General features: G+C 30.3%; 2 protein-coding genes and 1 long non-coding RNA gene across 4 annotated transcripts; 2 read left to right on the top strand and 1 right to left on the bottom strand.

Annotated features, from left to right (window-relative positions):
* The first annotated feature begins 5,951 nt into the window (after positions 1-5,951).
* Positions 5,952-9,883, top strand: LOC108323181 (seed linoleate 9S-lipoxygenase). 2 transcript variants are annotated; one of them, XM_017555549.2, is made up of 9 exons: positions 5,952-6,203; positions 6,329-6,648; positions 6,735-7,014; positions 7,146-7,445; positions 7,527-7,612; positions 7,721-7,831; positions 8,025-8,335; positions 8,486-8,749; positions 8,846-9,883. In XM_017555549.2, exons 1-9 carry the CDS (start codon positions 5,990-5,992, stop codon positions 9,591-9,593), a joined length of 2,634 nt encoding a protein of 877 aa, XP_017411038.1. In that variant the 5' UTR covers positions 5,952-5,989; the 3' UTR covers positions 9,594-9,883. The 2 variants fall into 2 exon arrangements, with proteins under 2 accessions (XP_017411038.1, XP_017411037.1); XM_017555548.2 differs by having other exon boundaries at positions 7,140-7,445.
* Positions 9,884-13,064: 3,181 nt separating this feature from the next.
* Positions 13,065-14,598, bottom strand: LOC128194141 (uncharacterized). The gene is made up of 2 exons (XR_008245459.1): positions 14,466-14,598; positions 13,065-13,312 (listed from the first exon to the last, which is right to left on the bottom strand). It is a non-coding gene; the product is annotated as an uncharacterized LOC128194141 (long non-coding RNA).
* A 4,219-nt stretch (positions 14,599-18,817) lies between these two features.
* On the top strand, positions 18,818-23,383 carry LOC108323178 (seed linoleate 9S-lipoxygenase). Its single transcript, XM_017555541.2, has 9 exons — positions 18,818-19,103; positions 19,301-19,587; positions 19,714-19,954; positions 20,483-20,803; positions 20,957-21,042; positions 21,141-21,248; positions 21,592-21,899; positions 21,991-22,254; positions 22,475-23,383. Exons 1-9 carry the CDS (start codon positions 18,872-18,874, stop codon positions 23,226-23,228), a joined length of 2,601 nt encoding a protein of 866 aa, XP_017411030.1. The 5' UTR covers positions 18,818-18,871; the 3' UTR covers positions 23,229-23,383.
* Positions 23,384-24,401: the final 1,018 nt, after the last annotated feature.

Below are 24,401 nucleotides of genomic sequence, written 5' to 3'. Positions count from 1 at the left end.
ATACAGTGGATAAGTAAAAGTATCGTCTCCCAAGGGACTTGTGCAACACATGACAATTCTTTCTTTTATAACTCAATTAGACATCAAAATGCACAAAACAACACAAAAAACTCTTTTTGGTATTTTATCATAAAGTTGGTGTGCAAGGAATTATATTTAAAAGAAACTTTGTTGGAATTGGATTTCATGAATCATATGAAGATAAAACTCTATACAATATATCATTATTTCATTCAAACATTCACATCAAGGAATAGTAGTCATAATCCCTTTGCAACTAGTTCTAAATTAATATATCAAAATGTTAATCCCTTAGTCAATTTAACATATAATTTGCATTTAAGTCTGATGTTAAGAATGACCAAGTTATTGAGTCTATCCCTAGATCCCAAATCACTTAGGTGCTCTATCTATGTTCATGTTCAAAGTTACTTTCCAGTAATCAAAGACATTCAAATAACATTATATTTTCATACAATGTTATTAAATTCAAGAAAGAGCATATGAACGAACAACGATATATTGAGCAGGAAAATTACATCAGAGTGAGTTCATCACATCCAATTCCAACGAAAGACAAATTTAACTACTCCTAGTCATCTAGAACGTACATATTTGAAGCAATCCCTTGCAACAATGGTGTCTTAATGCCTTGAAGTAGTCTCTGGAAGTTCTTGAGATGTTTTCGTTTCTTTCCTCTGTCCGGAACTTCTGTCATGAGTTCTTTCTGTCTATTTCCCACTTTAAAAGCCAATTGAAAAAATAACTAATTCACTAAGTGCACAACTCTTTATGCGCTAAGCGAATATTCAACTGCAGCATATCTTTAATTGTCCTTTATTCGCTCAGTGAGTTGTGCTGGTGCGCTGAGCGAATAAAACTCTATTTAGGTTAGCGATTTAGTGTTGGCTTAGCGAGAAACATCTGATAGCACTCCACTTTGATGTATAAATTCATGTACAATTTACTACACACTTTCCTACTTCTAATTACAACTTTTCAATGAGGACACACATTATTTCATAAATAAATACAAATTTTAAGTTAATTAATAAGTCTGAAAACATGTATTTTTCATGCTTATCACCTTGGATTTCCAACACAAGTTAATATATTATTATTACTTTTAAAATTTTATTACAATACACAATAATCTATAAAAGATATATTTATCTTATACACTTATTTTATATCTATTTTTTGTTTTTATTATATTTAAAATTATAATATTTTAAATGAAATAAGTGTATCATAATAACATAATAGTAAAAAGAAAATAATATAAATATAAATATACAGTCATTAAAAAATAATTATATAGATTTCAATAATTCTATAATATTGTAAATAATTTTTAATTTATATTACTTCTGAAATATTATTTTAAATGCCTAATCCGTTGAATATTCACTCTCAGTCATATCTCTCACGTGTAACAAAATTAAATATTGTAATTTGCCGATAAGTTTCGTTTCGTCATATAACGACAAAGGAACTCCTTCCAAAAATATCAATCATATATATTAAATTTACACCCATTAAATATAAAAAATATATATTACAAAATATTGTACTTAAATATGTTTCCAATAGTATTTTAACAAAATAAACAAACATCGATACGGAGACAAAATGACAAATGTGTTTCCAATATAATAAAATTATTTTGTTTTTTATTATACTTTTATATATTTTAAAACATTTAAATTTTATAATAAAATCTATGTAGGAACTAATAAATTGCAAACTATTGTAGTTAATAAATAATTCATTTTTTCTGTATTTCACAATTTTTATACGTTTTCTCTTAGTAAACCCGTTTCAAATATTCGCAAATAAATATTTTTCAACACTATTTATTATAATAAATTTAATAATTGTTTATGTTAGACAATTTGATATTTATAGAGTTAAATTCGTAACATAAAGTAATATCATAGATGCGAAAAAATAGTTGAAATTTAGTTTCTGAAAAACTTCATTTTTAAATTGTGAATTGTGACGGACATCAGAAATCTAATTCAGAATTTAATTCTCAGAATAAAATTCTTAATTATTAACAGTGTCATTGAATACCCAAAAACTCACTCAGCTAAAAAATTGGTTCCAAGAAAGTCGAATTCCAAGTTTTCAAAAAATTAATAAAAACAGGGATAACAATTAACAAAAATCAAACCAAAATTCTATTATTGAAAAATAATAAGTTTTTCAGCTTTAATTTTTTTTTTAAGTTTATTCATTAATATCACCATGGATCAGTGACTTTTTTTAATGGATGACAGTTTCCCCAAAAATTACTCAAATAGGCAAATTACAGAAAAATCTTGATTAATGGGTAAATCTTTAAAATAAATTCATTCTGTATCCTTCTTAACATAAAGCCTTTAAATAATTTCAAATGTTTCAAATAAAATATTATCTATTATAAGTATATAAATAAATATATTAGAATACATTAGATAATCAAATTATTTCTTGTTATTGTCTTTAAATTATTCATAATTTTTCTACTTGGAGGCCCACTTTCACTCACAACACTAAAAGAGTAACACATAGATTAAATTTATAAATGTTAATTGTTTATTTTGATTTGAGATACTAATTAAATTATATATAAATATTTGAAAACAATATTTTTAAGAAATAATAAACAATTGATCATATTAAAACAATTTAATAAAATATGTAATTTTCTTTCTAAATCAATATATAAAATGAAGTGAAACATATGTTGGTGACGTGGCACATATCATTGATACTCCCAACAAGAAAGGGCTTTTTAAATTACCAAGGACAAAGGTTTTAAATGTGGGAAAAGAAAACAGCCTGTGATCACACTGATACGTAACAAATAATCAACATTCATGTTTTCAATATGATTTAAGAAAATAAATTATCAATTTATTCAAGAAGTTTTACTTTGGTTTTTAAGTTGCAAAACAGCCTGTGATCAAGCTGATACATATAGATACTTTAATGTTTAATTATGTAAAGAAAAAAAATTCTATCTTTCCGTGTAATTATTAAATTTTATAAATTTACTTTCCTACCAAAATGTATTTTTTAAGAATAATTTGACGGTAAATAGAAAATTATTTTTTAAAGTCAATGGTATTAGAAATTAGTTTAATTTTTTTATATTAAATAAATACATAACATTTTTTTCTACTTTTAAAAATCAAATTAGCAACTTTGATAATTTATAAATATAAAAATAAAAATTAAATATAATTTTAGTTTTTAAACTCTGACATAAAATTAAAATTTATACTTATCACAAATCATAAATTTAATACATTTTTATCTTCAAGTTATAAAAAGAATAAGTATAGTCTTTTTAATTTAACAAAGTTTTTTTTCTTACTTTGTTAAGGAGTATTTTAGATTGACTAAAATATGTTTTTCTCGTTAAAAAATTTAATATAATTATTAATTTTAGAAACTAAAAACATATTTAATTTTAAGATTAAAAATAAAATTCTCAATTGAATATACATTTTTGTTTGTTTTTAGTGTTATTTTTTATTTAAAAAAAATCATTTTTTAATTCGTAATTTTATTCTTATATAATTAGATATAATATCATATTCTTTACTAGATAAAAATTATACGAATTTTTCATTTAAAAATAATTATTACATATTATTTGTATGAATATAAATGAATTCAACAACCAACAAGAATGGATTGATTCGGCGTTCATGTGTTCACAACACCATCCAACAAGTTTTAGAAGACTTTGTGGCATTGTTAGCGTAAAACCAATTAACATTAATTGAATTGTCAAACAATACACTCTATAAGAAACTCTATATATACCAAAATCATCTTAAATTTGAATAGTATGTTAGGTTTCAACTTACACTGAATTCACATCACACTCCAATACTTAAAGGAGGTAATATGAAACTTCCAAAGGAGTTAATGACTTCACATCACACATGTTAGACCATTTAGAACCTTGGACGTTTGGCTCATTTGGACAGGCTTTGCTTTTTTTTTTCTTGTCTTTTTTTAAAGAGTTAAATATGTTTTTAATCTTTTAACTTTTAGTGAAAATTAGAAATAGTTTTTTTTCAAAATTTTGGTTTAGTTTAGTCTTCAAACTTTAAAAATGCGTAGATTTAATCTTTTTAATTAAATTTTGCTAAGTTTATTTGACGTTTCAAATATGTTTCTTGATAGTATTTGAGTTGTTTACCTCGATTGACATATTTTTACTACAATGTTAACTGAAAAACATGTTTGAAACATCAAATAAACTTAACAAAATTTAATTAAAAGAACTAAATTAATGCAGTTTTAAAGATGGAAAACTAAATTAATCCAAAGTTTCGAAAATGGACTAATTTCAATAAAGGATTAAAAATATATTTAACTTTTTTTCAAATTACCAAAATCTTTGAAAAAATAATCAAGGGCATTCAAAGAAACTTTTTATGGGGATGGGGAAGTGAACGGAGGAAGATTGCATGGGTTAAGTGGTATAATATTTGCAAACCAAAAGAGTTTGCGGGATTAGGAGTTAAAAACCTAAGGTTATTTAATATTATATTACTTGAAAAATGGAAATGGAAAGCAAGAATGGAATGTGAAGAGTTATAGAAAGCAATTTTGGAGAAAATACATTTTAGGAGAATTTTAGATACAATACCAACGAGACATAAATTCAATCTATACATAAAAAATTAACCAAAATCTTAAAACAATGAATTTGTGGTAGTTATCCTTATATGATACTTAAATTTTTTATTTTTTTACTCAATATAAAACTTACACTTACACTTAATTTTTTAATAAATATATAAAAGTTACCGTTGGTTGAAGAAGGTTACAACACTCTCACACGACAGTTATAAATGTCATCCCAACTAGATAATTACCAAAATCAATTATAAATTTTATTAACATGTTAGGTTCCAACTCAAAACTAACATTGAATAAAATTGTCTACCAAATATATAACTCGAACTCCGTAATTAAGGAAAACAATATGACACTTCCCAACATTTCTTCCAAAATCTTAGATAATTGCAAATTAAATATAACATCTAAAATTTTAGATTTTAGAATGAACCATGTAACTAATTCATTTTAAAATCTATATAATAAAATATTACTTGATCTAATAATTTAAATGCAATAAAATTAAAAATTAATAAACGTAAGCGATTTTCCTAGTTACTTATTATATAATTGATTTTTTTAGAATATAAAAAGAAATTAAAAATAATAATTGTGAATACACACACACACACATATATATATATATATATATATATATATATATATATATATATATATATATATATATATATATATATAATGTGGTGATTTCAGTACAAGAGATTAAATAAATTTGAAAGAGGATGTGATCATTTCTAGTAAGTATATAATTTAAGGTGCAATCTATAGCAATATAAGAATGTATTAAATTTTAAAAAATATATAAAATCACGTTTGAATAAAATAAAAGGGCCTGTTTTAATTTATCGATAGTAACATATCGAAATTGGTTTGTTGTTTGTCCCGGTGCACATGGTGTTTGAATTCACTGTTTGTCATAATGCACACATACATGCAACTTCACACTCTCAATGGGTTATTTCTGAAAAAACTAGTTCATAGAAAATAGGTTTACAGGAAATGAATGGCAGAAGAACATGACACCTGTGATGGGATATAGGAGGCTATTTTTAACTTCATTTCAATAGAATAGTTATCACATAAGTTTAACGTGGAAACACCTCATATTCACACAAATTTTTCAACGGATAAAGATTTTTGGTGCTTTTCCATCTGACTTTCATGTTTTTGTTCACAGTAGCGGATTAATGAAGCTTGTATTTATTCTTGAGATTTTTCCAAGTGGGTTGGTTTATTCATTAAATCTTCACATAGTTTCGTGTATAAATACCCGAGATTACATTGCTTCATCACACCTCACAACTCACAGATATCAAACACAGAAATTATCCTTGCTATAGCAATGAGTCTAACAGTGGAAAAGATGGGACCAATAGTGGAAAGGAAGAAGTTGGTGAAGGGGAGGGTGGTATTGATCCGGAAAAATGTTGTTCAAACCATGAGCACTGTCGAGGGTCTCTTTGCCACTGGCAAAACCATCATTGACTCATCACCCCAACTTGATATCACTAAATCTCTGTCTTTCAAGTTGATCAGTCGTACCAACTCACATAATAGTTAGTGTTTCTTTTCTGTTTCACACTATATATGTATTATCAGTATATAGTATTTCTGTTTCAAGTTGATCAGTCGTACCAACTTGATATCATTCACATAATAGTTGATTTGTTTTCATTTGCAGTTTTAGTTTTGGCTGGGAAAGTTGGAAAGGAAACCTATCTGGAAAACAATGTTTCTGTGTTACGAACATGGGGAGAGAGACCGGAGGAATTTGATATTTATTTTGAATGGGATGATAAAGAGATGGGAATTCCTGGAGCGTTTTACGTAAAAAACCTAATGGATCACGAGTTTTTACTTGTTAGTGTGACTCTTGAATATCCAACTCAAAGAAACGAGCACGACCATAACCACGACCAGAACTATATTCACTTTGACTGTAACTCCTGGGTTTACAACCATAAGTGTTACAAAAAGGATCGCATTTTCTTTGCCAACATTGTAAGTCAAATCACGATCTTTGTTATTATAACATTCTTAAAATTTAATGAGAAAACTATATATTTATGAAAAAATATGCATTGCAGCCATATCTTCCTGGTAAGACACCGGTGCAATTACAAGCGTACAGACAAGAAGAGTTGAAGAATTTAAGGGGAGATGAAGATGGAGCTGGAAAGCGTGAGAAATGGGATAGGATTTATGATTATGATGTCTATAATGATCTGGGCTTTCTTGAAAGCGATGGACCACAAGATCACCCAGTTCTTGGAGGTCTCAAAGATCACCCATTTCTTGGAGGTGTCAAATATCCCTACCCTCGTAGGCTTAGGACTGGGAGAAACCTCATCCACAATAACAAAAATGGTGAGTTACATTTTATCATGCTTTAATCATATGCTCTAAAGAAAGGCCCAGTCATGTGAAAAATAAAAGTTTGGATTGTTGATGATAAAAGTGTCTCTATATATTCTTAATTTATGTCTTGACAGGTGCAGAATACGAGGTACCAGACGAGGTTAATTATGTGCCAAGAGATGAAGATTTCAGTCAGGAGAAGACTATAGAATTCCTTCAATTAGGAACGAAAACTTTAGCTGGAAGAATCGAACCTTTGCTCCTTTCTTTATATTTAAAGACCACATCAAATGAATTTAATGGCTTCGAGGAAGTGGAGAAAATGTATCAAGGTGGAGTTGATCTGCCTCTGTCTATCACTGCCAACGGTACGCCGAGTGTTATCACTGGCAACGGTATTCCGACTGTCATTGACTTCCCACCACCCGATGTAATCAAAGGTAACTAGTTCACTTGGCTCTCCGGCGTAACTACTTCCAAACATTACACCCTTTGTAAATTGTATTTTCTTTGTTCTATAGAAAGCAAGTTTGCATGGATGACTGATGAAGAGTTTGCAAGAGAGATGATTGCCGGTGTAAACCCTGCTGTAATTCGCCTTCTTAAAGTAAGTGCAAATACTAGTTTTATTTTTAATATACGGAGATCTTTTATATGCTGAATTATTCTATTGTCATGGCCTTTCTTTCTGATTATCGGACATCATCAATGGCAGAAGGAGGAGCTCGCACTGCCATGGAAGCCATTATGCAACTGTACTATTCAACGCAGTACAGTAACAAAAGAAAATCTGGAGGTTAACATGAATGGGGTCAAAGTAGATGAGGTAATAATTAATATACATGAAGTAAACAAACAATTTAATATCATAGAAATACAAAGTTCAACACTTCCTCTGAATACTTGGATATGGAATTAATTATTCTTTCCTATATATAGGCACTGGAAGTGATACTGTTTGTGATTCAAAGGTATATGAAGTTAACAAAGTGATCACTGAACTTAAATTTGTGGAACAGGCATTTGCTGATAGGAGATTGTTCGTATTGGATTACTATGAGGCATTCATGGCGTATTTGACGAAGATAAATGACCTTCCTTCTGCAAAGGCTTATGCCACCAGGACATTCTTGTTCTTGAAAGATGATGGGACATTAAAACCACTTGCTATTGAATTAAGCAAGCCACATCTATGTCCATGTGGTTTTTCGAATACCGAGAGCATAGTGGTGCTGCCTGCAGACAAAGGTGTTGAAAGTACAATCTGGCAACTGGCCAAAGCTCATGTTACTGTAAACGACACCAACTATCATCAACTCATAAGCCACTGGTATATATAAGAACTCTATATACTAACATACATATGCAAGATCAACCATAAAAAATCTATTTAATCCAACACTTTGACATCCTACACATATACATATGCAAACATGTAGTCTGAAATTTTATCTAGTAACTTTCCTGGTGCCTATCACAGGTTACATACTCACGCAGTGATTGAGCCATTTGCCATCTCAACCAACAGGAATCTCAGTGTACTTCACCCCATTCACAAACTCCTTCATCCTCACTTCCGTGACACCATAAATATCAATGCACTTGCCAGGAAAGCCCTAATTAATGCGGGTAGCATTATAGAGCAAACTTTTTTGCCTGGACCGTATTCAATGGAGATGTCTTCTGCTGTATACACGAATTGGGTTTTCGCTGACCAAGCTTTACCAAAGGATCTCATCAAAAGGTAAATTAACCATATTAAATTAGAAAGATCAATGTGTCCAACTATGGCCTTGTTATCAAAATAACTCCTTTTTTTTTTTTCTTTTGATTGATTTAGAGGGTTGGCGGTTGAGGATATCACTGCCCCTCATGGCCTTAGCCTTGCGATAGAGGACTATCCTTATGCTGTTGATGGACTAGAAATATGGAATGCTACTAAGAAGTGGGTACAGGAGTATGTGTCTCTGTACTATTCAGAAGAGGGGGCAGTTCAAGAAGATACTGAATTGCAAGCATGGTGGAAGGAAGCTGTGGAGAAGGGTCATGGTGACTTAAAAGCACAATGGCCTAAAATGCATACTTCTCAAGATCTGGTTGAGACTTGCACTACCATTATATGGATTGCTTCAGCTCTTCATGCCGCTGTTAATTTTGGACAGTATCCTTATGGAGGTTATATCATGAACCGTCCTACACAAAGCCGAAGATGGATCCCAAAACCAGGAACTCAGGAGTATGATGAGATGACCAAGAATCCTCAAGAAGCTTTTCTGAAAACAATTACTCCAAAGTACCAGACTGTTATGGATCTTACAGTAATGGAGCTACTATCAACCCATGCTTCGGACGAGGTATATCTTGGACAAAGGAGCAGTCTGAATTGGACTGCTGATCAACATGCAAAAGAAATTTTTCAAGAATTTACAGAAAACCTAGCAAAAATTGAGAAAGAAATCTCGGACAGGAACAACAACCAAGAACTCAGAAACCGGACCGGACCAATCAAATTGCCTTACACTGTGCTTCTTCCTACCAGTGAACCGGGGATGACTTTTAGGGGAATCCCTAACAGTGTCTCTATCTAAACGCATGGTAGTTTCCTTTTGTGTTGTGCTTTTACCTTTCAATAACAGATGCATGTTACATGCATGCCGCTCTGTGTGTGTGCTTTTACCTTTCAATAACAGATGCATGCCATGCATGCGTCTTGTTGGTGTGCTTTGTTCAAGTCGCGTTTCTTTTCTTGCAGCTTTTGTACCCTAATAAACAGGCTCATTAGCAGATTTCCTTTTATCACTGGAAATCTAGTTATTTGGCCTTTGAGTTGTATTATTCAAAGAGTTATTATCATGAATATCGTATTTTTCTTTTTTTATATGATTAATGGTAAGGTAACATATTTTTACATTTGATATTAGGATTCTAAATTAATACTACTTATTTATTTGTTATCTAATTTAAAAAGATAAATTTCACCCACTATTTTATAGATATCTATTTAAAAAGTATATGTAAATATTTTAAAATATATAAATACCCGTAAATATTTAAAATAATATATTTTGTAAATTTTTAAAATAAAATTTAAATAAAATTACAAAAAAAATATAAAATATAATATAAATTTAATTAAAATTTAATTTTAATTAAATTTAACTTGATAAAATATAAATTAATTTTAATTTTAATTAAATTTAACTTAATAAAATATAAATTAAATTTTTATTTTTATTTTATGTTGACAGCGAATACACATGATATCTACACTCAACCTGTTTGGCACTCAACCTGTTTGGTATTAAATATTTGTTGTACATGACTTTTTTTTGTCATTTTTATTTTTATTTATACACAATATAAAAATAAAATGGTCATAAAAATATAAATTTTGTATTTTTTTTAAATTAAAATAAAACAAAGAATAAAAAGAAATAGTATTCATAAATATAAAAAATTTTATGTGTGTAAAAATTACTTTTATTTTTATATAACTCATTACTATTCCTTTCTTCTTTCTTTTTAATTATTTTATTGAAAAAAGCCATTACTTTTTAAAGACTGTTTAAACTTTCTTCTTTATCTTAATCTGCATGACGTTTTCTGGAAGGTCGAAGCTGATACTCAGCTTCATGTTGGAAACATAAAAAACTCGTCATAATTCTTCTCACGCCATCGATATCATCATTGTCATTTCCACGTTGCACATGTGTTTTTTGATCGAATACAACTTTCGAAAAGCTAAATAATAGTTCTATTTTAACACACCGTACTTACATCAAATTTATAAAGTAAATTAATTAAAAAACTAATGTTTGTCTCTTTATAATAATGCAAAGTTAAATAACATTGTAAAAAGGTTTACGATATGATTAAATTATAAAATAATATATATTCACAATCATGGTGACATTGCTTATTATAAACTTGAAGTCTCTTTCCTTCAAAGATGTGAATATATTTAAGAAGATAAACCCACGAGGTGATAAAATATTGCTCTAGCTTTATTATATCCTTGCCAATAGTGCATGGGTTTGGTAGACCAATTTGGCAGAAAAAAAAATTATCATCATGTGACCTTTTACTCTGTTTCATGTGAGAGATATAAAAAAAAAAGAGAGAATAATACATATATATAAATCACTATATATTTTTATTTTTCCTCTTATTTCTTTTACATATTATTATCCTTTGTTTTCTTTCTTTTTACAAACATTAATAACATGCTATTAGTTTGATTGGAATTGAATTAAATAAAATAAAAATGTAAAGAAATTTAAAATATGTGATATGATGGAACATACTAAGAAATTAGTCTTTGACATTGACAATATTGTTATTATCGTTGTTAGCATTAAAAAATAGTTTCTTACGAGTAGATTATTCAATGAATAGTTATCCTTGCTTTGCACGTGACTTCTAATCTGTGGGCCAGAGTTTTCTAATCAGTTAGCTACCTTATTTAAAAATATTCCCTGACAAGTAAGTTTTTTTTATTAATATGATCACAAATAAGAATCATATATCCTGTATAATTTAATAAATAAATACTCTATTTAATCTAAAGTTAAGGAAAAACAATAGAAAGGGTATTTAATTGGATTTTTTAAAACATTTTCCCAGACACTAAACTATATTGGATGATTTTGTCTGAAAACTTACGTTTGAAAAACTTATTTTTTTTTAAGAAAGGGAGAAAGAGAATAAATATTTTTCGTCTATAAGTTCATATAATATATTATAAATATTCTTTCTCCAATCTTTGAATTTTTCCAACCATTCATTTAATAGTATTTCCACTGTGTTTGTCAATATGTCTTTAGACTCCAATCACAATCCCAATTTTAAAAGTAATTTTTTTTTTCTTTCATTTGACTACTAATGCGTAATAGACTAATATATAATAATAATAATTAGTACAAGATTTAATGCGTAATAGACTAATATATAATAATAATAATTAGAACAAGATTTCCATCAAAGATCTAATATAAGTTATAATAACGGATCAAGTTGCGGGTTTCAGTGTATTTGTGTTTTTAAATATAAAAATTCACATTTATTTTTTTTCTTCATCTTTGTGTTTCTGTGTCATTTTCATCTCTTCGTGTAATGTCTTAATTATTAATTAAATTATTTTCTTTCAAAAGCTAAAACTATTATTAAATAGTCAATATTAAAAGGATATATATTTTCTTTTATTTAATTTATGTCAATTTTAAGATCTGAAATCTGAAGAACTCTTAAAATATGAACAAACTTATGAAAATCGAATAAGTTAAATATTTGAGAGAAAATAGAAAAAGAAATTTCAAATAAAACTAAACAAAGAATAAAAAAATAAAAAAATATTTATAAATTACGTAATAAACTATAAATATTGCAATAATTTAAAAGAGAAATAAAATAAATATGTACATTAAGATCTTCATTTTTATACTTAATTATAAAAATATCAAATATAATCATACTTATACATATAATACGTTATTACAAAATTTTCTATTTAATCATAATAAATTTGAATAATATATTCACTGTGTGAAGGTCAAAAAAATAATATTTTAGAATTAAGTTTGAAAAATTATACTTTATTATTTCAATATTAAAAAACTAAAGTATAAATAAAAATTTTATAAAGGAGTTTTATTATTTAAAAGTATACTATTTTTTTTAGAAATTACTTTTTTAGAGTTTTTTAACTTCTTTTTAAGTTTTTTCACTCTATACTTTTCTGTTTAAAGATTGAAGATCGTTAGAGTGATCTCCAGGTGAATTTTTTATAAATGAGTTTTATTATTTAAAAGCACGTCATCTTTTTACAAACTACTGTTCTAGATCTCTTTAACTTCTCTCTAGGTTTTACTCTCTACTCCTTTGTTAGAAGATTGGAGACAATGATAGTCATTCTTACACCGAGTTCTTCAATCATGTTCCATCAGTTTCTCCATCTGAGTCAAATATTTTTCTACACCTTTTAGAGGTTAAATTTAATCTTCCATTGCATGTAGGTCTATGTTGCCTCCATGTGACGTCCCAAAATATATATTGAAAGCATATATAATAAAGACGTCATCATTTATTAATATAGGAAAGCAGTCAAGAGTAATTTAAGGATTACAATCATCCTTAGAATAGCATGGAATTGAAAACTTAGAGTATTAGGGTTTCTCCCTAGAAATTACATAGAATTTAAAGCTTTAAACGTACAAAAGTTCATCAAAGCTAACTAATAAAAGCTAGCGAATCTAAGCTGCAGCATTGTCTTCCCCATCAAGTACTGTTTCCAACGTATCCTCCTTGCCATCTGCTCCCGTATAACGAATTATACGATCATCGCACATACCCAAACACAAACAAGTAGGGTAAGCTAACATGCAACCAATCATTTATAAAACATGCATGCAAACCTCATATAATAATTATGTCAGACATACTCATACCATCATACAACAATCACATCATACATACTCATCTATTACTTTGATACACATGATAAAATGACATCACAAGACTTGTTACTTTATACCCCGACTCGTCCGGACTAGAATGATTACCGAGCTATGGCGGGTCTTGCACTCGTGGTGGCTTTATGAAACTTGGGCACTACCGCCCGGCACTACCGCCTTATGAAACTTGGGCACTACCGCCCGACACTACCGCCTTATGAAACTTGAGCACTACCGTCCGACCACAGTCACGAGGTTAATCCGTTATCACTCACCTTGGATCATATGGAAGCACCCACAACTAGGACCTCCTGCTACTCCTCACCACATGGTTCAATCCTCTCTACATGAGAAGAAAGACCATTGGAGTTTCAGGATGACCCCCAAAACTGAGTTACCATGCAATCATTCTATACACCCCCAAATCACCACCATGTATCCTCTCCTTGAGGATTATGGAATTACGTATATGAACCATACTATCACTTTGAAACTTAACCCCAGACACGACTAACCATATACCATCATATTATCACAGTGAATCTAACATATCTCATACACTCACATACTTTCCACATAAATCACATCATTATAATTCACAATCATGTTCAGATGCATAATTCAAATGCAATAAAAATCCAATCATTTCATAAATCATACAAACTGAATATATTCCAACAAGATATATTACATGATAATTTAACAGTACAAAATCTGTTCAATAGGATTTAAGTTAAAAACTTATCGAGTAGACTTCCAGGAAAGAGAGGTGTGTCACAATGGACAACTTAAGTACCAAATCTTTCCTTAGCCAAAGCGTTCCTCAACTAGTTTTTAACAAATTTCTTATTTACAGATTCAAAACAACAACATATAATATTTACACAGAATTTCAATATAGATAAACATACAATAAGCATTAATAATATTCACACATAATTTCAAGACATGAATAGTAATAAAACAGTACTAAATCATAATATAAAAGCTTAGAAAAGTTAGCTTCCCTACCTCTATTCCAGACTTAATCTCTTGCTCCGAATTTGTTTCCCCGAAAACTCTTCAGAACCTCTACTCTTCTTGCAACTAAAAATTTCTCCCTAACTTTTTCTTCTATATTTCTCAAGCTCTCACTTGATTCCTCTTTTCTTGGTGTAGAATACCCTTCCCTCCCATGGCTATTTATAGGTAAAAAAATTTACTATTCATTAATTATTTTAATATTATTTATTATTTTAATATTATTTAAAAACAATATTTTAATTAGCCACTTGATTAAATCTGAACCTAATTCCATCCATGTTAAGGAATCCTAATTTCTTCCATGCTAAGAAATTCTTATTTTTTTTTTAACTATTCACTATTCACTTTTTACTATTCCCTTTTTACTATTCACTATTCACTTTTTACTATTCAATTTTCTAAAAAAATTCTAAATAAGTTATCAAAATTTTGAAGCTCTCCTTCTAGAATTACTATAATTTTATATCCAAAATTTACATTTTTTTCTATCCATTAAAATTATTATTACTAATAAAATGCTAAAATTTACTATTATAAATATTTTTCATGAGTCTTACACTCCATGTGTCTTTAGAGTCATCTACAAGATTATCTGTTGATTAGTGTTTTTACTTGTGTATCCTAATTGAAATTGTGTTGTTTCTAAGAGTAGATAAAACTTATTGTGCGTTTGAAGGTATTTTAGGGTCTATAAGCGTCTTGAGTGATCTCATAAGTAAGGAAAGCTAATTATAGTATTTCTAAGTTATCGATATGTTCAAATTACTGATTGAGTGATTCTACGATCATTCAATGAGCTATTGAGTTGTTTGATGAACATGAACTATAATCCATTAAATCGGGGGTTACGTTCTTTACTTGGGTGCGAATTGAGGTAAGGACGATTCATTTTTGTGTAGTCATTTTGAACTCTACTAATAATTCATAATCATGTAAAGGAGAATGATTAACTGGTGAAAGTGGTAGGAGGTACTATCATAAGGACGATCTCAAGGTTCTTATAACTGTGACAAAGACTTACCATGTGTGTTAGCTTGGTAGGGCAATATTCTTTTTTTGTCACCATGGTTTCACTAGTCTGACTCAATGGCACGTATTTGAATAAGTTGGATTTGATTTCATGTATGAATGTTTGAAAGCGATGTGATGATGTTTAACATGTTATTTAGTGTGCTGTGTTATTTATATTTTCTTTTTCTTTCTTAACTAGCTTATCTTGTGTGTATCTATATGATTTAATTATTTATGAAAACTCTTTCTATATTAGCTTACTCTATTATTTCATTGTTGTTTCATGTGTCTATGTTTTGCGATGATCACATTATTAGCGTAAGCAGATGAGGGGTAATGTTGAAGCATCTCTGATGGAAGACGATGATGCAGTAGAGTTATCTTCTTGATCCTCTAATAGTTATTCATTATAGTTTTAAATATATTTGTTATTATATGATTATTCTTTTAAATAATTGTATTAATATTATATATATAAATTGAAATAAATCTATTTTATTTTATGAATCTTATAACGTTTTATTTTATTTTATGAGTTACCAACAATTAAAATTGGAATGTTTCATATTCTTTCTTGACAAAAAAGGAAAAAAATTAACCATACTAATTTATTAGTGTTCAACATTTAATCAAACTATTAAAGTTACATTAATATAAATATATATTTATTAAAAATTAAAATTTATTAACATAGTTTAGAATGATTAAGTCGACTCTATAAACAGTTAAATTATTTAAATATATTTTTACATTTTTTTAACTATTTTTAAAAAAGTTAGTATGGTTTATTAATAAAATTATAATTTAGATATCAGTGAAATAAAATTTATTTTATTATTTATCTTAATTGACTAATACACATAATATGTTATTTTTATAAAAAAATAAATAAATATAATAATAGAGTACTTGGTATTGTAACTCTTCTACAAAGAGTGTCATCCACTTGAATTACAATTACTTAAATATCAATATAGAATTTTTTTTGTTTTTTTATTGATAAATGTTAGTTATTAATTTTTTTTAATGGAGAGAGATAAACCTACGTTCACTTCCCTCGTTTGATAACTAAGTTAAACTTCAAATGAGAATGTAACTGTTCTAAAACCAAACAATATACAAACAGGATCAAATCTGAATATCTTACATCGACTTACAAGATGCAATAACAATAGATATATCCATGCATGGGACACCAAATATTAATACACGTTAATATGTATTTGAATTATAGGTCTTGATATGAAAAAGGGTATAGCTAATTTATTATTTAAATCGGTAGAATTAATTATTCTAATTTAATTATGGATTTAGTATTTGTTTTAAATCAAAATCTAGAAATTTTCTGCTATGATTATAATTAGGGTTAAATATGTTTTTCGTCCCTTAAGTATCACACGATTTTGAGTTTAGTCCCTACTCGAAACTTTGATGGTTTTTAGTCTTCATAGTTTTAAAACTTTTACTATTAATCCTTAAAATTGGACGGCGTTAACTTTTAGTAAATGTGGCAAACGGCGAGGTCACGTCTTACTCGACGCGCCTCTAGGAAGCTGAGTCACGTGGAGGACATAGACGCCGTGGTCATCACCCCCTTGTCGCGCTCCACCAGCACCTTCGATCGTTCCTCCGCCCCCTCCTTCGGACCTCAGCCGTTACCCTTGCCCAGAGCCATCGACTCCCGTTAACCCTCCTCCAAAGATGCTGCCGCCGAAAAACCCAATGTCGCTGTCGATTTTACCCTCCCCGCTGGTTTTCAAATGCACATGTAATTCAATTCCTTCTGTCAACTTTAGCACTCGTTGTTTCCTTTGTAGTTTCTGTTTCCTCGTGTACTATATCGGTTATTCAAATCATTTTCATTGAATTTCTTAATTGTGCTTTGTCGATGATTTTGTCTGCACCAGAGATGCCAACATCCGACCCTTCAGCTGGGCACCCACCTCCTGCTTTCTTTGATTTATCAACACTACGCACTGATATCACCCTTTCTCCTCCCCATTAAAGCCCGCGGGGAAAAAGCCCTACCAAACACCCCAAAAGCCCCAATGCCCATTCTTCTTCTTCTTCTCCTTCTCCTTCTCCATCCATACACTCCATTTTATCCCTTGACACCTCAATGGCACGTCGGGAAACCACTCTTCCTTACTCTGTCCATCCCTTACCCTTGCCTCCTTGGGCTGGGCCTGGAACTCCCATAGTCTCACCTCCTGCTATCTTTTCCCTTCCTATTGCTAAGACGGAACCCTTCCCAATGAAAAACCAGTGGCAAAAAGGAAAACTTATTGGCAGAGGTACCTTTGGATCTGCCATGTGAAGTGTAAACATGGAAGAAATTAGGGGTTTGTGTGCAAATTTGGAATAAAAAGAAAGAAAACGTGGAAGAGAATAAACTCATACTTGACATCAGACGTGGGCTGGCCGTTAGCCACGTCAAACAAAAATTAACGTCATCCTAAATTAGGGACTTTTTTAAAACAGTTTCAAAATTATGAGGACTAAAAGCAATCAAAGTTTCGAGTAGAGACTAAAATCAAAATTGTGTGATAATTAAGGAACGAAAAACATATTTAACTCTTATAATTAATATTTCCTTACAAGGTATAAAATAGGAATTTTTGACTCATTATATAACAATATATATTAAAAAAATGGTTGAAAAGTTTAATATAGATTCAACTACGAACAATTTCCGTGACAATTAAGAAAGAAACTCTATAATTTAATAAATTGTTGACGTAATTGACAGTTTAAAACACCCTGTTACAAGCATTTTATAAAATAATTAATGGGTGTATATATACAAAAAAACAATACTATACCGTTGTGACTTTGTCCAGATTAAACAATTAAGCAGCGTACGTAGGTGATTAATATATATAGTATAGTGCTTCCCGTGCCTCTAATTTCAAGGTTTTTCACTTCAGATTTTGTGTTGGATAGTAATTTCTATACAGAGTACTAATTTCTTTCTGCTGTATGGGTATTTCTTATCCAAATAGAACTGTTTTAAAATTATATTTTCCCTCTATCAAATAAAAGATATAATTGACTGCCACATTGATTTATAGTTTTAAGATTTTTGTGATATCAGATGAATCATTTGAGTGCAGAAAGACACACGAAACGTTAATGAGATTAGATAAATTAATAAAATGGATAACATCAATATATGATATAATAAAAAACACATTAAGAACGAGTTGATAAGTATATCATCCATGGAGTTAGCAGCCATACATATAATAATCAATCAAAGTTGGCAACTTGACAGTAAAAAAATGTTTCAAGGTTTCATCTCTCTTCATCTATAAATAACTCAGTTTGCTTCCTTACAATTCACAACCTACGATAAAACTCATCATCAACAAGAACTTGCAAAGATGTTTGGTCTGTTCGACAAGAGCCAGAAGATAAAGGGCACTGTGGTGCTGATGCCAAAGAATGTGTTGGATGCTAACGATTTAAACGCAGTGCAGAACGGAGGTCTTGGTGGTGTTGTCTCTGGTTTATTCGGCGCCGTGAGCGACGTAGCAGGACAAGTAGTTGATTCTACAACTGCCATCTTATCCCGTAATGTCTCCTTTAAGTTGATCAGTGCTACCTCCACTGATGGTTTGTTCTTCTACCTTTTCTTCTTCCATTTTTTACTTAAATGAATGGGACTTTTTGTCCATATATAAACAAGTTGCCGAGATACTTTCTTCATTTTTTTCACTTCTTTCAATGCTTTATATAAATATTTATGCAACTATGGTTTTTTTAAGATTCCTGTTGGATAAAGAAACTGACGTTTTTGGTTTTATTTGTAGCAAATGGAAACGGGAAAGTTGGCAAGGAAACGTATCTAGAGAAGCATCTTCCAACGTTACCAACATTTGGGGACAGACGAGATGCATTCGCTGTTAACTTTGAATGGGATGCTAATTTTGGAATTCCGGGAGCGTTTTACATCAGAAACTTTATGTATGATGAGTTCTTCCTCGTCAGTGTCACTCTTGATGACATTCCGAATCACGGAAGCATTCAGTTTGTCTGCAACTCGTGGATCTACAACTTCAAAAGCTACAAGAAGGATCGTATTTTCTTTCCCAACAATGTAAGTCTGAATATCCAAACCTAGCTAACCAGTTGTTTTGAATGTTTTGTTAGTAATAATACTTTTGCAAGATTAAGCTCAATATTTTGCAGTCATTTTTGAAACAATTCATGAAAAACGATGCAGACGTATGTTACAAGTGCAACACCAGCTCCACTAGTTAAGTACAGGAAAGAAGAGTTGGAGGTTTTAAGAGGAGATGGAACGGGAGAACGCAAGGAATGGGAAAGGATATATGATTATGATGTGTACAATGATTTGGGCAACCCAGATAGTGATAAAAATCTTGCTCGTCCAGTGCTTGGAGGCTCCAGCACCTATCCCTACCCTCGTAGGGTTAGAACTGGTAGAAAACCCACCAAGAAAGGTGAGACCTTTTGGCTTTTCTTTCATCATGTTTTCATTTTTAATAAGGAAACTCACATGGGACCAAGTAGTTGGTGGGAATTTTTGAATACATAAAGTAACAGTGGTTCTTTAACGAATAAAAGGATAACAATGATACTTTTCAATAGAAACCAATGTGCTTGGTGAGAAGAGAGAAAGAGAAAACAATATTCTAGTTGGAAAAGAGCAGGAATGAGAAAGAGATTTGTTTGTTTAGTTTATAAGATAGAAGAGATAAGGGATAAGAGAGAAAAGTTGACTTTATGAGCAATGAGGCATACCTTATTTGACTTGATTTATAGGAGAAATGGTAAAAGCAAAATCACAAGGAAGAAAGAAAATATAGATATCATTGTTATATTTTTATAAAATATGTTATAAGGAGCAATGATAGACCTACAATAGGGATTTTTTTTTTGTTGCAGTTTAAGAATGTTTGCTCTTTTGGGCATGCAATCTGAGTGTTCTGAATGTTTTCTGATATTTCTGCTGTTCGATTCTCTTACAGATCCTAAAACTGAGAAACTTGCAGCCGAGTTTTATATACCAAGAGATGAAAAATTCGGTCATCTGAAGTCCTCAGATTTCCTCACATATAGTTTAAAATCCTTGTCTCAGACACTCTTACCTTCACTCGAAAACGTTGTAGACTCAGATTTCACATGGAACGAGTTTGATAGCTTTCAAGAAGTGCGTGATTTGTATGAAGGTGGAATTAGTCTACCAACAGGTGTACTCAGTGCCATTAGTCCCTTACCAGTATTCAAAGAACTTTTCCGATCTGATGGTGAAAATGTCCTTCAGCTTCCACCACCTCATGTTATCAGAGGTACCTTAATTCAACATCCTAATCAACACAATTTATGTTAGTTTGAACTTAGTATTTTCCAAACTTTCATCTAAACATAATTAATCACTTATATAATTAATCCAAATTTCCTAAACAAAGGTTAATCAATTCTATAATCTATGATTTGAGCAGTGAATAAATCTGCATGGATGACTGACGAGGAATTTGCAAGGGAAATGATTGCTGGTGTAAACCCAAATGTCATTCGTTGCCTTCAAGTAAGTGTAGATTTTTCCAAGGTTAATCAGTGAATGTTAGGTGCTTTATTGCTCCAATATCTTGTTAATGGACAATTTCTTCATTTTAATAATTGCAGGAGTTCCCTCCAAAGAGCAAGCTAGATCCCACTCTCTATGGTGATCAAACTAGCACTGTAACAAAAGAAAAGTTGGAGATTAACATGGGTGGGGTCACAGTGGAAGAGGTAATGATATATATATATATATATATATATGTATATATATGTATATATATATATATATGTATATATACACACACATGTGTCATAGCTCCATATGATAATACTTATTACCTATAGGCATATAATAATGACCACTACTGCATTATTTCTAACTACATACTTTTCTAGGAACATATAATATTGGGCAAGTGGAAACTGATAGGATACATCAGCTGACACAACAATTTGAATCTATTTAATATGTTTTAGAAATATAAAACAACTATTTTTTTTGTATTCTTTACTTGGTTTAATTTGGAATTACAAATTCAAAGTGATCATTGAAATTAAATTCTGTGAAACACAGGCACTTGCTGCTAAGAGATTGTTCATATTAGATTACCAAGATGCATTCATTCCTTATTTGACGAGGATAAACAGTTTACCTACTGCAAAAGCTTATGCCACAAGAACGATCCTGTTCTTGAAAGATGATGGCACTTTGAAGCCACTTGCTATCGAATTAAGCAAGCCACATCCAAGTGGAGATAATTTGGGTCCTGTGAGCAAAGTTGTGTTACCTGCGATTGATGGTGTTGACAGCACAATTTGGCTATTGGCCAAGGCTTATGTAATTGTAAATGACTCTGGTTATCATCAGCTCGTGAGTCATTGGTAAGAACTTCTTTAGCAATATTTAGCACATATATAGTATATGCGTATGAGTTTATTATTGACAAAAAAAATTTCTTTTTTGGTGTTGCAGGTTAAATACTCATGCAGTGATGGAGCCATTTGCAATAGCAACAAACAGGAATCTCAGTGTGATTCACCCCATTTATAAGCTTCTTTATCCTCACTATCGTGATACCATAAATATCAATGCACTTGCTAGACAAAACCTGATTAATGCAAATGGCATTATAGAACAATCATTTTTGCCTGGAAAGTATTCTATGGAGATGTCTTCAGTTGTTTACAAGAATTGGGTTTTCACTGAACAATCATTGCCAGCCGATCTCATCAAGAGGTATTCTTATAAAATACACATTACTGCATAAACTAAACTATAATAACATGGTTAAATTTACTAATTTTTACACTAATTACCTTTAAAGTCACTAATTTTATAAATGTAACGTGGCTTATGATAGAAAAATGAAATGGGACTAAAAACAAAAATGTGCCCTTTTAATTATGGCAAAAAGTGAGAGGGTAGTAACATTTTTTTTTCATTTTGCTTGATGTAGAGGATTGGCTACTGAAGATCCTTCTGCTCCGCATGGTCTTCGACTTGTGATAAAGGACTACCCTTATGCTGTTGATGGACTTGAAATATGGGATGCTATTAAGATATGGGTTGAAGAGTACGTGTCCTTGTATTACCCTACAGATGTGGCAGTTCAACAAGATACTGAACTTCAAGCATGGTGGAAGGAAGCTGTAGAGAAGGGTCATGCAGACTTAAAAGATAAACAATGGTGGCCGAAAATGAAGACACGTCAAGAGCTTATTCAATCATGTTCTACTATCATTTGGACTGCTTCAGCTCTTCATGCAGCTGTTAATTTTGGACAATATCCTTATGGAGGTTTTATCCTGAACCGTCCAACTCTGAGCAGAAGATTCATCCCTGAACCAGGAACCAAAGAATATGATGAGATGCTGAAGAGTCCTCACACTGCATATTTGAGAACCATTACACCTAAGCGTGAGGCCATTATTGATCTGACAGTGATAGAAATATTGTCAAGGCATGCTTCTGATGAGATCTACCTTGGGAAGAGAGATCATCCAAATTGGACCTCTGATTCTAAGGCATTGGAAGCGTTCAAAAAGTTTGGAAGCAAGTTGACAGAGATTGAAGCAAAAATCACAGCAAGGAACAGTGATTCAGCCATGAAAAACCGATGTGGACCAGTTGAACTTCCATACACATTGCTCATTCCTTCGAGCCAGGAAGGATTGACTTTCAGAGGAATCCCTAACAGCATCTCTATCTAGACAACGTGTGGTTGAATACCTTGATTATGTATATCCACTTTGTCGTAACACAAATGATCATGTTTTTTGTGTTTTTGATTATGCTTGTAATTCTCTATATGGAACTGTGTGCTTTGATTGACCAAGAAAATAACAGTGTTTTTTTTTTTCATTTACTTAATTTGTAAAAGCTAATAAATTTATTGTGCCTTCGTGTTTTTTTATTTTAAACATTGATCACAAAATAATGTGATAGATTGGTGCAATCATATAAAACAGATAAATCGATGCCACAAGTCTTCTAGTTCTGAAAAGTATACTAATGATCAACAACATTTCACAAATGTCCTTATCGTCTCTCAATATTTTTTATACTATTTCACAAACCGATATATTATTTTATTGTTCCTGCACATTTAAAAATGAGTTTTTGTTTTATGTATACAAATTTCTATCATAATATAAATTATTCGGTTTTATATTTGAATTAAATTTCAATGCTTTCTTTGAAGAAAGTATCAATAATAAAAATAAATATATTTTTATCATAAATATATGTAGAACATATATTAAAAAATATTTAATTATTATATATATGTATGTATATATCGTACTTTTGGTTATATATAATAAAAAAGTTATCTTCCTTGCACAAACTAAAATGCTAATTTATAATTAAATAAAAAATTGACTAAAAATGTTTAAGAAATTTATAAATATTAACACTCTCGTTAAGCCCGTTTTCCTTTTGGGCTATCCGTTTTTCAATTTAGTCTTTTAAAGTTGGGTTATAGATTACAGGCTTCTCTCCACGGATGCTTCTCCTTTTACCTTCAACTTTTCTTTCTACACCTCCAAATTTTAAATTAACAAGGGTAAAAAACTTTGAGTGTTACTCTCTACACCACCCCACCTTTCTTCTTGCACTCCCACATTTTTTTAAAATTTCAAAATTGTTCCTATATTTCAAAAAAATCCTACACCTCCTCTTTTTTCTTCAATGAATTTCAAAATTCGTTGAAGAAAAATTCCTTCAACGAATTTCAACATCCATTGAAGGATTTTCTAAGCCTTCAACGAATTTCAAAATCCGTTAAAGCTTTCGAAAATTCGTTGAAGAAATTTTTCTTTAACAGATTTTAACATCTGTTGAAGATTTTTTTTTAAACAGATTTCGAAATTTTTTGAAGGATT

Source organism: Vigna angularis, chromosome 9, assembly GCF_016808095.1.
Source record: "Vigna angularis cultivar LongXiaoDou No.4 chromosome 9, ASM1680809v1, whole genome shotgun sequence".
NCBI classification, from domain to species: domain Eukaryota; kingdom Viridiplantae; phylum Streptophyta; class Magnoliopsida; order Fabales; family Fabaceae; genus Vigna; species Vigna angularis.
This window is presented reverse-complemented; position numbering and strand designations above follow the sequence as displayed.

Bases quoted from the DNA above. Each gene is read 5' to 3' on its own strand.
- LOC108323181 (XM_017555548.2), top strand. From the start codon at position 5,990: ATGAGTCTAACAGTGGAAAAGATGGGACCAATAGTGGAAAGGAAGAAG. The intron at 6,204-6,328 runs GTTAGTGTTTCT...TTTCATTTGCAG, and splicing joins TCGTACCAACTCACATAATA to TTTTAGTTTTGGCTGGGAAA. The intron at 8,750-8,845 runs GTAAATTAACCA...TGATTGATTTAG, and splicing joins CCAAAGGATCTCATCAAAAG to AGGGTTGGCGGTTGAGGATA.
- LOC108323178 (XM_017555541.2), top strand. From the start codon at position 18,872: ATGTTTGGTCTGTTCGACAAGAGCCAGAAGATAAAGGGCACTGTGGTG. The intron at 19,104-19,300 runs GTTTGTTCTTCT...TTTTATTTGTAG, and splicing joins CAGTGCTACCTCCACTGATG to CAAATGGAAACGGGAAAGTT. The intron at 22,255-22,474 runs GTATTCTTATAA...TGCTTGATGTAG, and splicing joins CCAGCCGATCTCATCAAGAG to AGGATTGGCTACTGAAGATC.